This window comes from Porites lutea, chromosome 10 (assembly GCF_958299795.1).
Source record: "Porites lutea chromosome 10, jaPorLute2.1, whole genome shotgun sequence".
NCBI classification, from domain to species: Eukaryota; Metazoa; Cnidaria; class Anthozoa; order Scleractinia; family Poritidae; genus Porites; species Porites lutea.
The window spans coordinates 29,137,483-29,149,834 of record NC_133210.1 but is presented as its reverse complement, the minus strand read 5'-3'; the positions used below and the strand labels follow the sequence as shown (position 1 = coordinate 29,149,834).

Genomic DNA, 12,352 nt, shown 5'->3' with positions numbered 1-12,352 from the left:
AGCCAAGAGTGAAGAGGAACCACGCAAACAGCAATTAACTGTGACACTTTCTGACTACAAACACTTGGCACACACATAATAGTTCTTTGCAAATACAAAAATTTATGTTTCTTTACCGTTTTTGCTTTGTTTTATGTTGTATTTGAGGGCACTTTCCAAGTATAAGCCCCCGGGAGCTTATATTCGGAGGGGCGATTTAACGGAAGGTTTTCGGCGTTACGAGTTTGAAGGGCTTATATTTAGAGGGGCTTATACATGGAAGGGCTTATTTTCGGAATTTTACGGTATATAACATTAGGAGCCAAGGAAAATTGGCTACTGACACTTGTATGTCGTCAAGGTGATCTGTAGACTTGAACGATCCCCAGCCCATCCACTCACCACCCCCCCCCCCCCCCCACCCATAAAAGCAGTTTCTCATAGAAAAAAAACTATTTCCAGACTGTCAAATTCATACTGAAGTTTTGAACCCTTTCAATAATAATAATAATAATAATAATCCATTTTTATATCGCACCCTTTCCCAAGAGTCCAAAGGCGCTATTTACAGAATTAAATACTAAAATAGTAAAATGAACTAAAATTTCATAAGCAACTACAGTAAAAAGACCTTGAAAATTAACGACTTGTTTCCTCTCCAATGCAGCAAAAGTGAAAAAAATTGATCATCAGGGCTTCTTTTCTTTTTTTGACAAAATTTGATGCAAGCATAGGACAGCGAGCGCAGAACGCAAAAATGAGTGCAAGCACCAAAAAGGGAAAAAAACATCCATCCCCACCCCAGTGCCCTGGCAGTCAATAAATCCCTGGCATTTTTAACCCCTCTATCACACAGATGAACATGCAGAAAGTACACATAGACTTCCAAAATCAGGTTTAAGCCTCTGTTGATGCATCAACAGAGGCTTAAAGGCTCAACAGAGGCTCTGTTGATGCTCAAGGGAACTAATACCTTTCTGGGTCATGTCATCATCACAGCTCATATGCCGAGCTTGCAACAACAAGCCTTGTTAACAGTGAAGTGAAGAAATAGAAATAAACGCCTTTTTTGGGGGTATTTTTTTGGTTCCTAACACCAGGGGTTCTTACAATGAGGAGTCTTACATCCAAGGGGTTCTAACAAAAAGGGGTTCCTTCAACTACGGGTCTTACAACAAGAGGTTCTTACAACCAGAAGTCTTATAAAAAGGGGATCTTACAACCAGGGATCCTTACAAAGAGGAGTTCTTGCGAACAGAAGTCTTACAACCAGGGGTTCTTACCACGAGCAACCGGGGGTCTTACAACCAGGGGTTCTTATCATGACCAACCAAGCGTTCTTACAAACAGAGGACTTAAAACCAGGGGTTCTTACAACAAGGGGTCCTTATAACCGACCAGCAGTTTTACAACCAGGGGCTTACAACCAAGGGTTCTTAAATTCAAGAGTTCTTACATCAAGGGGTTCTAACAACCAGGCCTTCTTAAAACCAAGGGTTCTTACAACCAGGGGTTCTTACAACCAGGCGTCTTACAACCAAGGGGTCTTACAACCAGGGGGTTTAAAACCAGGGGTCTTACAACTAACGGTGCTTACAACCAGGAGTTCTTGCAACTAGGGGTATTACACACACAGGTTCTTATATCCAGGGGTTCTTACATCTAGGGGTCTTACAACTAGGGGTTCTTACAACCAGGGGTCTTACAACCAAGGGTTGTTACAACCAGGAGTTCTTACATCAACGAATTCTTACAATGAGGGGTTTTACAACCAGAGATTCTCACAACCAGGGGTTCTTACAGCTAGGGGCTAAGACTCAGGGGTTCTGACGGCCAGAGGCTTACAGCCAGGGGATATTAAAGCCAGGGGCTTAGAACCAGGGGTTCTTACCATGAACAACTAGGGGTTCTCACATCGAGAGGTTTTAACAGCCAAAAATTGTTACAACTTAGGGTTCTTACAACCAGGGGCATTATAACGAGGATGAATACAACCAGGGGTCTTAAAACCAAGGGTTCTTGCAACCAGGGGTTTTTACCACAAAAGGTCTTACAACCAGGGGTTTTTACAAGCAGGGTTCTTAAAACCAGGGGCACTTAGGACAAGGGATCTTATTACCAGGGGTTCTTACAACCAAAGGTTCTTACATCCATGGGGTCTTACAACCAGGGGTTCTTAAAACCAGGGGTTCTTACAACAAGGGGACTTCCAACCAGGGGTTCTTATAACAAGGGGTCTTACAACCAGAGGGTCTTAAAACAAGGGCGCTTACAACTAACGGTGCTTACAACCCGGGGTTCTTACAACCAGGGGTTCTTACAACTAGGGATTCTTACACCCAGGGGTCATAGAACCAGGGGTTCTTAAAACAAGGAGTCTTACAACCAGGGGTTCTTACAACCAGCGGTTCTTCCAACCAGGGGTTCTTACAACCAGGGGTTCTTAGAACCAGGAGTCTTACAACCAGGGGTACTTACAATCAGGGGTCTTAAAACCAGGGGTTCTTACATCAAGGGGACTTACAACCAGGGGTTCTTACAACCAGGAGGTGTTACAACCAGAAGTCCTAAAACCAAGGGTTCTAACAACCAGGGTCTTACACCCAGGGGTTCTTAAAACCAGGAGTCTTACAACCAGGGGTACTTACAACCAGGGGTCTTAAAACCAGGGGTTCTTACAACAAGGGGACTTACAACCAGGGGTTCTTACAACCAGGGGTCTTACAACCAGGGGTTCTTATAACCAGGGGTTCTTAGAAGAAGGGATCTTACAAGCAGGGGTTCTTACAACCAGGGGTCTTGCAACCAGGGGTTCTTACAACCAGGGGCTTTTACAACCAGGGGTCATCAAGCAGGGGGTCTTACAACCAGGGGTCTTACAACCAGGGGTCTTACAACAAGGGGTTCTTACAACCAGGGGTTCTTACAACCAGGGGTTGATACAGCCAGGGTTCTTATAACCAGGGGTTCTTACAACCAGGGGTCTTACAACCAGGGGTTCTTACAACCAGGGGTTGTTACAACCAGGGTTCTTATAACCAGAGGTCTTGGAACCAGGGTTCTTACAACCAGGGGTCTTAAAACCAGGGGTTCTTACAACAAGGGGACTTACAACCAGGGGTTCTTACAACCAGGGGTCTTACAACCAGGGGTCTTACAACCAGGGTTCTTATAACCAGAGGTCTTGGAACCAGGGGTTCTTACAACCAGGGGTCTTAAAACCAGGGGTTCTTACAACGACGGGTCTTGCAACCAGGGGTTCTTACAACCAGGGGCTTTTACAACCAGGGGTCATCAAGCAGGGGGTCTTACAACCAGGGGTCTTACAACCAGGGGTCTTACAACAAGGGGTTATTAAAACCAGGGGTTCTTACAACCAGGGGTTGATACAGCCAGGGTTCTTATAACCAGGGGTTCTTACAACCAGGGGTCTTACAACCAGGGGTTCTTACAACCAGGGGTTGTTACAACCAGGGTTCTTATAACCAGGGGTCTTGGAACCAGGGGTTCTTACAACCAGGGGTCTTACAACCAGGGGTTCTTACAACCAGGGGTTGTTACAACCAGGGATCTTACAACCAGGGGTTGTTACGACCAGGGGTCTTACAACCAGGGGTTCTTACAACAAGGGGTTCTTACAACCAGGGGTTCTTACAACCAGGGGTCTTACAACCAAGGGTTCTTACAACCAGGGGTCTTACAACAAGGGGTTCTTACAACCAGGGGTTGTTACAACCAGGGATCTTACAACCAGGGGTTGTTACGACCAGGGGTCTTACAACCAGGGGTTCTTACAACAAGGGGTTCTTACAACCAGGGGTTCTTACAACCAGGGGTCTTACAACCAAGGGTTCTTACAACCAGGGGTCTTACAACAAGGGGTTCTTACAACTAGGGGTTTTATAACCAGTAGCCTGCGTGGCAGGCGTTTGAAAGGGAAGGGAAATGGAGTTTTAGGGGCGAGAGAAACGCGAGGGACGAGCGAGGAGGGAGGGAGGGAAACGTCTGCCAGGAGACCATTGTTTTTCTCGTTCTTAACATCCACCAGGCAAATGTTAAAATCCTGATTGGTCCGTCTTCAAAACATGTCAATCACAATTTTAATACGTTAATCCGATTGGCTAATCAACATCACGCTACTGAGTAATCTTTCAGTAATCATTTAAAAATATGTTGTTAGTGAGGCGTAATGAGATTTCTGTATGGAATTCATCGTCTTAGAACGATTAGAAACTGAAGGCATCTATTTCAGCTTGAAAAGAGAATAGAAGAAAGCAGTTAAAAGCCTCGTATGAAGGAAAAGACCTGCCAGCTAGATGAGTTTTGCTGACTGGTTTTGAGAAGTCTTGTCTCCCAACGGCTTGTTTTACTCACTAGCAGAAAGAAAGGAAAAATCATGCTGCCTGTGTACTTGTTATGTGCTGTTTGACCTCAAATGCCTACCACCCGAGCTACGCTTTATCAACGACCAGATTGTTGAAGACGAAGCGATTTATAATCCTTAGCGATTTTTGGTTTAAGGACTTCTTCTTGCTGGTTATAGACGTTATAAAGCCGCCAGGAACTTACTTTAATAATAATATTGATTGCAGAATTAGCCTTATTGTAGATCTTTGAAGTTCAGCTCTTCTTTTCCTGCTACCAGCGTTCTTTTGTAAGCTCCGCTGGATCCAGTTCGAGAGTCAGCAAAGGGTTTGTAATTAATTTCTCTGACAAACATTGCATGCAAGTTGGGAAGTCTAACACGATACCTTCAGGAAAAACGTAATAGATTTATAATGGATTTTATATAACAAGCCACGCATGGTTGCGACTTTCTTCCTTCAACGGACGACCGCATTTATACTTTTTTTAATAGTACCTTCACTTCAGATTTCTTGTTTTAGGAAAACAAAAGAAAAACAGTACGCGAAATGCGACTTAAATAAGCGCATTGCGGCCAGACTTATTTGACAGCTGATCATTCACAGTTGCGTTATTTCTGCATACATAATTAGTAGGACGGATGGCAAAAACAATAGTTTCCTGGCAGGCGTTTCCCTCCCTCCCTCCCTCCTTGCACGTTCCTCGCGTTTCCCTCACGCCCCAAACCCCCTTTCCCTTCCCTTTCAAACGCCTGCCACGCAGGGGTTCTTACAACCAGGGGCTCTAACAACTAGGGGTGCTTAGAGAGGGGTTCTTACAACCAGGGGATCTTACAACCAGGGGTTCTTACAACGAGGGGTTCTTACAACCAGGGGTTCTTACAAGCAGGGGTTCTTACAAGCAGGGGTCTTACAACCAGGGGCTTTTACAACCAGGGGTTCTTACAAGCAGGGGTTCTTACAACCAGGGTTCTTATAACCAGGGGTTTTACAACCAGGGGTTCTTACAACCAGGGGTCTTACAAGCATGGGTCTTACAACCAGAGGTTCTTACAACCAGGGATTCTTACAACCAGGGGGTCTTACAACCAGGGTTTCTTATAACCAAGGGTTCTTACAACCAGGGGCTCTAACAACTAGGGGTGCTTAGAACCAGGGGTTCTTACAACCAGGGGATCTTACAACCAGGGGTTCTTACAACCAGGGGTTCTTACAACCAGGGGTTCTTACAACAAGGGGTTCTTACAACCAGGGGCCTTTACAACCAGGGGTTCTTAAAAGTAGGGGTTCTTACAACCAGGGTTCCTATAACCAGGGGTTTTACAGCCAGGGGTTCTTGCAACCAGGGGTCTTACAAGCATGGGTCTTACAACCAGAGGTTCTTACAACCAGGGACTCTTACAACCAGGGGGTCTCACAACCAGGGTTTCTTATAACCAAGGGTTCTTACAACCAGAGGTTCTTACAAGCATGGGTCTTAGAACCAGAGGTTCTTACAACCAGGGGGTCTTGCAACCAGGGCTTCTTACAACCAGGGCTTCTTACAACCAGGGGTCTTACAATCAGCATCATTGAGAAGAAAGTCTCCATCTTCAGCTGACGAATTCGTCACACTCATGAGCCTCAAGAAGTGCTCATCATATAACATTAAGTAGTTCCGGGAAGCATCAATTAAAATAACGATAATCTGTAAGAGAATCCTTGCCACAAAACAACGCTTACATAAAAGATTTATTTAAAAAGGCAGGAAAAATTGCGGCTGTGACGTACCAATAGGTTGTTCCCTAGATAAGCCAGTGATCCGAGGAATAAAGGAGTTGTCGTTTCCTTTGTGAAAACGGGTGCGGGCCTGTCTCCATCTCTTTTGACGCAATCTAGGTCCAATCCTCTTTCACCAACAGACTGGAATCAGGCACCCTTCGCTCAATTTTCTTTCCTTGAATTGAAGTCAATCACTTCTTGAACTATGTTAATTCTCTTGATATTCACCTAAAGCAAATCAGTTGTAAAAGGAAAGCGAATAAGAAAAATTTTAATAGGCATTCTTAAGAGTGATTCGCCGATCAAACAAGCAAAACTTGTTGAATAGGAAAATTGGTTTTTATCAAACGAGTTGATTAAAAGTAAATTTTCTACCGTAAAAAATAGATAAAGAAGCTGACGTTGCGAGCGTTAAAAACATCAGCTTCTATATCATTTTTTTATGGGGGAAAATTTACTTATATCAACTCATTTAACAAAAACAAATTTTCTTGTATATCACTCTCCAACCAACGCAGCATCACGGAGGGCCCGCTCTTCCCAGTCCCCCCTCTGCTCTTCCTTGCGCCACTCCCCACTACAGTGGAACCCCGGCTTACGACCACCCCGTTTATAAGACCACCTCGTTATTACGACCATATTCTTTCAAACCAAACAAAACAATCATTGAGTCATTTTATCATTTTGAAGACCCCGTTAATGCGACCACCTCGTTATTACGACCAGGATTTTATGGCCCAACGGTGGTCGCATTAACGGGGTTCCACTGTCTTACTTGAGATGTAATGTAAATTGTGACGTTTTCCACTTCTGCTAGTCTTCAATTAATAATGAGGTCGACCTTAGCAAATAACTGAAAACTTGATGAATACAGCGCCTTTTCGGGAAAGCTTAAGCTTATATGGCTTTATACTAATCCAAAAACACGAAGAAGGCTTTCGAATAAGTCTTTAAGTTAAAATATGTAGTTTTTAAGAAACAAAATCCAGCTCAAAGGTAGTCTGCAAATATGGTACTTTTTAGGAACCAATAATAAAAAACTCCTCTGGCTCCTTCGCAGCTCCACCGGTATTGGTTCAAAATAAAAATGAAATAATTTCAACTTACCTCAATCTTGTGAGAGCGGAATTGACGAATCTTTGGAGCAACTACAGGATACAGGGCCATATTTTAATGTCTTACACAGAAGTGGCACAGTGGCTCTCTAGTTTAACACCCATTCTCTCTTGAAGCAAAATATTTTCTCACAAACGGAATTCCTACACTCTTCAAACTCAGGAAACTCTGAATGATAACTCGCTGAGCCCACAATCTAACAGCGGTGGTAAAAAATGGCGGAGTCCGGACTGTCGTCCGGATTGTCTCTCTCTGTTTTATTTCTGCTGTTGTTCGTAACTGCAAGGGTTTACTGCTGTGGAATGAGCACACATATAGATATTGCTCATCAAGCTATTAATTGGTTCAAGGATGCAAGAAATGGTACGGACTACAGGGAAATAATCCTAAAGCATCAAGATGCGTTCATCGCCGGAAATCCTTATCCGGATTCGATGTATTCCAGTTTTTGTTATTCTGGGAAATTCCATTCGATCGCTGAGGATACACATTGGTCTCCATTTCTTAACGCTACTGTCAATTACATCAGAAAAAAATACCCAAAACCCTGGGATCAGGTTAGTGTTACTAATAAAGATATGCAGGTCATTGAGGACGATGATGATGATGATGATGATGATGATGATGACGATGATGACGAAGATGATGATGTTGATAAGAGCAATGGAAGTTTACTTTGTTGATAATGGTTATGTTTGAAAGAGCTGTGAAAATCGTGATTGTTTTGCTCTTGACAATGATTACAGTGGAACCCTGTTAACTTGTGGGACATGCCATGGTGTCCATATTAACCGGGTATCCGCATTAAGCAGGCTAATTATAGAGAAAATATATGTGCTTTATTTTCATTGAGACAAACGAAACTGTCTCTTATATACTGGTGTCCATATTAAGTAGGTGTCAATGGAGCAGGGTTTACTATATAGCATTATGAAAAATCACCAGAATAAATACTTTGATCATGGTGATCTTTGATAGGAGGTGCAGGAATAGTGATGCTGAAATTGGTGATGATGATGATGATGATGACAACGTTGGATGTCAAAGTACTGAAAGTGACAAATGTGTACCTGTAAATTATATATGTTCATGAACAGAGTGCTAGTGATGATGATGTGATATTGAGAGATGTGAGTGAGGGATTTTAGCAAATAGTCAAAGAAAACCTTAGTGTTAGTCAGGCAAGGGGAATTTTTTGTGCTAATGAGTAGTGACCTTTACTTTATAGGACACAGAAAAACTGGTGGCTTTTACTCTTGGTTTTGTATCACATCAAGTTGCAGATGTTACATGGCACAGTCTTGGAATCAATGAAGGATTTCTTACCACTATGGGGGATGTTAATTTCTTTGGTTCATTTCCTGCTGCACACAGTATTGGTGATCCAGGAGGAGATATGGTTGCATCATTTGAGGGTGATACGAGGCAACTACCTTCAGGCTTAAAAGAATGGTAAACTCTAACTATCTACTAACTTTTTATAATTTCAGAGGAGGCAGCGTGGCCGAGTGGTCAGTGCATCAGACTCACAGTCTGGCGGTCATGGGTTCGAGTCCAGCCACTTGCTGGATTTGTTGTCCATTGTCCCGAATTCAAACCCTCGGTCATGCTTGTAAATACCCAACTGGTTGCCTCCTGCCTATTGGGGATTTTAATCCGGTTGTGTTGTATTTGAATTTGTTTCTAAGTAATTGAGTGAAGTACCTGTAAACTAGCTGGGTAAGCTAAGTTCACTTTCCACTAGAAACAGGCATTTAAACCTTTAAACCAGCACAAATAATACTTTTGCCCCAATATTTCAATCACAGCTGCAGTCTTTGTCAGCAAACCCTCTAGTGATGTTAATTTTTGAGGCCATCTGAAGTTATATACATGTGACTTCAAAAGTGAGTCAAATATTCCTGGGAGCTGGTACCCCCCCCCCCCCCCCGACCATGAGGTGTCTTGCTCTTATCTTTTGACAGGGTGATTCTGCCTGTAGGTAGTGAGTGTATAATTTTATTTGTCATCAGGTATCTTCCATCTAGTGATCTGGAAGAGATCTACACTGAGTATTATGGAGAAAAGAAAATTACAAAAGAAGAGATAGAAGTCTGTTCTGCTCTTATGCTTCTTGGTTGGATCGGTGAGAAAATTGCAGGAGAAAAGTTGTTTCCCAAGTATGCTAAGACATCACCATTTTTGGCAGAAGACTTTCACACATACTTCCAAGGTATAGTTGCTCCAAATGGGCAGGTCACCACCTTAATGTAGTGGGACAGTCTGCATGCCTTAATGACCCCTAGAGCTATGTCTGCTTGAAGGATAGAGACCAGACAAAGAGTGACCCCGTAGTCCTCCAGCGTGGGGGTTAGGCATAGGGCTAATGACCCTACCCCATAAAAAAGTAGTTGTTACATAAACCAAAAGCACTGACAATGATACAACACTAACAGGGGCGTCGCTCCTGTAGCTAAAGTGAGGGCATGGAACAGAGAGTGTTGGTCATGACACACTTATGTGCCTACTGGTGCAGTGAGAAATGATAAATGAATTAATTTGATGGTTGAAAGGATGGATGGAAAAAGCTATTTGTGACTCTACATAATTTGTTAGATGCTCCTTTCAATTTGACCCATATCTGCTTGTAAATCAAAAGGAGAATTTGACGTCACTTTGGGCCTTGTTCCACGTACCCCTTCATTTATTACTGTTGATTGTACTGTATAATGAGGACTGCCACAGCCTATGAAAAACAGCACTTTTACCTTCCACAGCCCCTTCTCCTCTGCCCCAAATGTTGAAATTAATATTGTTGGTGGTCATACCTTGAGTAGGAGGCATAAAACTTTGTCCCTAGTTAGTTGCAGCTTTGACAATAAAAAGGAAATTTTGAAAGCTCCATGGCTTCTTGCATAGTGTAAAACCCTACCAACAGACTCTTTTGAACACAGGGGTTTTCCATTTTAGGGGGTGTGGCTGACATGGCAGCGTGGTCTGTCCTGCTATGGCACAAGACTATTGATATGCTTGAACACGGGACAGACACTTGCTCTATACCAAAAAGTCCATTGTTTATTTCCTGCAACAAGAGTGAACATGGAATCCTCTTACAACGAACACAGCGGCAGAAGCTATGGAATCCTGGAATGATTATGCTGCAGCAAGACATCCACAAAACCTTGAGGTTATCTGATGTGAACATCAAACAGAGCCGAAGAGGAAGCTTCTTTTCTTTGTCAGAGTCTTTGCAATCAAAGATCCAGAAAGTAAAGAATTTTAAAAAGACTTGTCTGGGTAGTGCAAACAATCCTCCTCAAATAACAGAGAATGTAAACAATGTTGATCAGGAGGTGACGATGACACCTGTTGAATATTCATCTTCAGTTCCATATGCAAGGACAGGATGGTAAGTAATGCAGGACTTGAAGAAAACTTGAATTACAACATGTCAGTTAAGCAAGCAGCTCTCACATTTTGTTCGCCTGGGAACCCACTTAATATGGACACCTCATTATTACATTTTCTCTAAAATTAACGTGCTTAATACAGACACTCTTTAATGCAGACAATGGATGCTTCTTTCTTGCCCAATAAACAGATTCTCGTAGAAAGTCAACCTCACTAATGCATAGACTTCATTATCAACTTTGTGCTGTAATAAACCTTTTCTTTTTGAAGGTAAAAAACCTTCATTTGACGGCATGTCGATGTGCCCAGCTCTATAGTACACCGGATAGGGTGATTTCTTGAGGTTATTTTAAGACTATTTTGACATCAAAATAATTAATGTAATTCGCAGAAAATGGCTTTGATTTAGCAATATAAAAATTGAGTGATTTTTTGAGTGTTTCCGTGGATTTAGTCCGCGGAATGATGGCTTTCTGAAGGCTAAGATGTTTAATTTGACGATGCTAATGTCCTTTTATTTCAAAGTATTTTGTTCTGATTAAAGGTGTTTGATAACATGACCCACTTAATACAGACGCCCCATTAATATGGACACTTTCTGTGGTCCCTTCAGTGTCTATATTAACGGGGTTTGACTCCTTGCTTGTTTTAGTTAATGATTCAGTTGGAGGATTTTCACCTGGACCCTTGCCTGTTGGGCAAGTGAGCTTCAAAATTAATTGCCCAGCAAGAGAATCTCCTAGGTGGACTTTTGTTAAACCCTGGTTTTGGTTTAAAACTTTTGAGCTATAATAACATAGATCTGTGAAAGTTTTGAACCCAGGAGTCCACATGAACGTAGTCCTGAATAACATAGATGTTATTTAAAACAAAAAGAGAGAGAACAATGTGGGAATATAGTAAATGGGGTCTAATTGTCATGGGAATAGTTTTCCTAATGTTACTGACTGAAATCCACTAACCTTGTATCACATTTTTAGGTCCTTAGCATATGGCAACTTCAGCGGTCTGTCTCTTTCACTCGTGATTGGAGCACCAGGGTATGGCACTCCAGGGAACAGTCAACATGGTTGTGTTTACCTTGTTACAAATAATGCAGAGAGTGGACTACCAAGCAGGAACTTAAACTTAGATTCTGATGCTGACATGATTATCAATGGAACAGTGGAAAATGGTAGATTTGGAACAGCAGTGGCCGTGGTAGATCTTAATCAGGATGGGCTGGACGATCTTGCTGTCAGTGCTCCATCTACAGGTGGGTTTAAGGTGCCCCTCACTCAACTTTAAAACAGCTCTTTTTTAGCAACTGCAAGCCTACAAAACTCTGCAACAGATCTGAGAATCCTTAGTCAACCTCAGCATGGGACCGAGCAAATGACTTTCCTTTCAACAGAACTTTTGACTGGATCAATATAATTTTACATTTTGAGAAGCCGTTAGAACGGCAGCGTGTTTTTCAGCGGAGGAAAGGCAAGTGTGAGGTGGGCATGGAGCTCAACACATCCACGACAGGGGAAGATGTAGGGAATAATGATTTTTTCCATGCCTCCCCATGTGTGGCATACGTTTCTAAGAAACTGTTCACCTACCCCTCCCCTAAGCCAAAATTAAAAAGAGAAGTAAGTGTTATTTTTGACTTAGGGAAGGGGCATCTGGGCAGTTTCCCAGGAACGCATAATGAACTGTCATGCCTCTCATGTCCCACCTCGTGCCTGCTTTTGCTTGCCTGAAAAATTTAGATC

The 12,352-nt window shown here is 42.6% G+C and overlaps 1 protein-coding gene across 1 annotated transcript in view; it reads left to right on the top strand.

The window, feature by feature from the left end:
* The first annotated feature begins 7,435 nt into the window (after positions 1-7,435).
* LOC140950675 (phosphatidylinositol-glycan-specific phospholipase D-like) overlaps positions 7,436-12,352 on the top strand; it is a 12,332-nt gene continuing 7,415 nt past the window's right edge. Inside the window, exons 1-5 of the mRNA XM_073399923.1 lie at positions 7,436-7,777; positions 8,449-8,672; positions 9,233-9,432; positions 10,170-10,608; positions 11,591-11,865. Of these exons, the coding sequence (XP_073256024.1) occupies positions 7,436-7,777; positions 8,449-8,672; positions 9,233-9,432; positions 10,170-10,608; positions 11,591-11,865 (1,480 nt within the window). The remainder of the gene's footprint in view (positions 7,778-8,448; positions 8,673-9,232; positions 9,433-10,169; positions 10,609-11,590; positions 11,866-12,352) is intronic.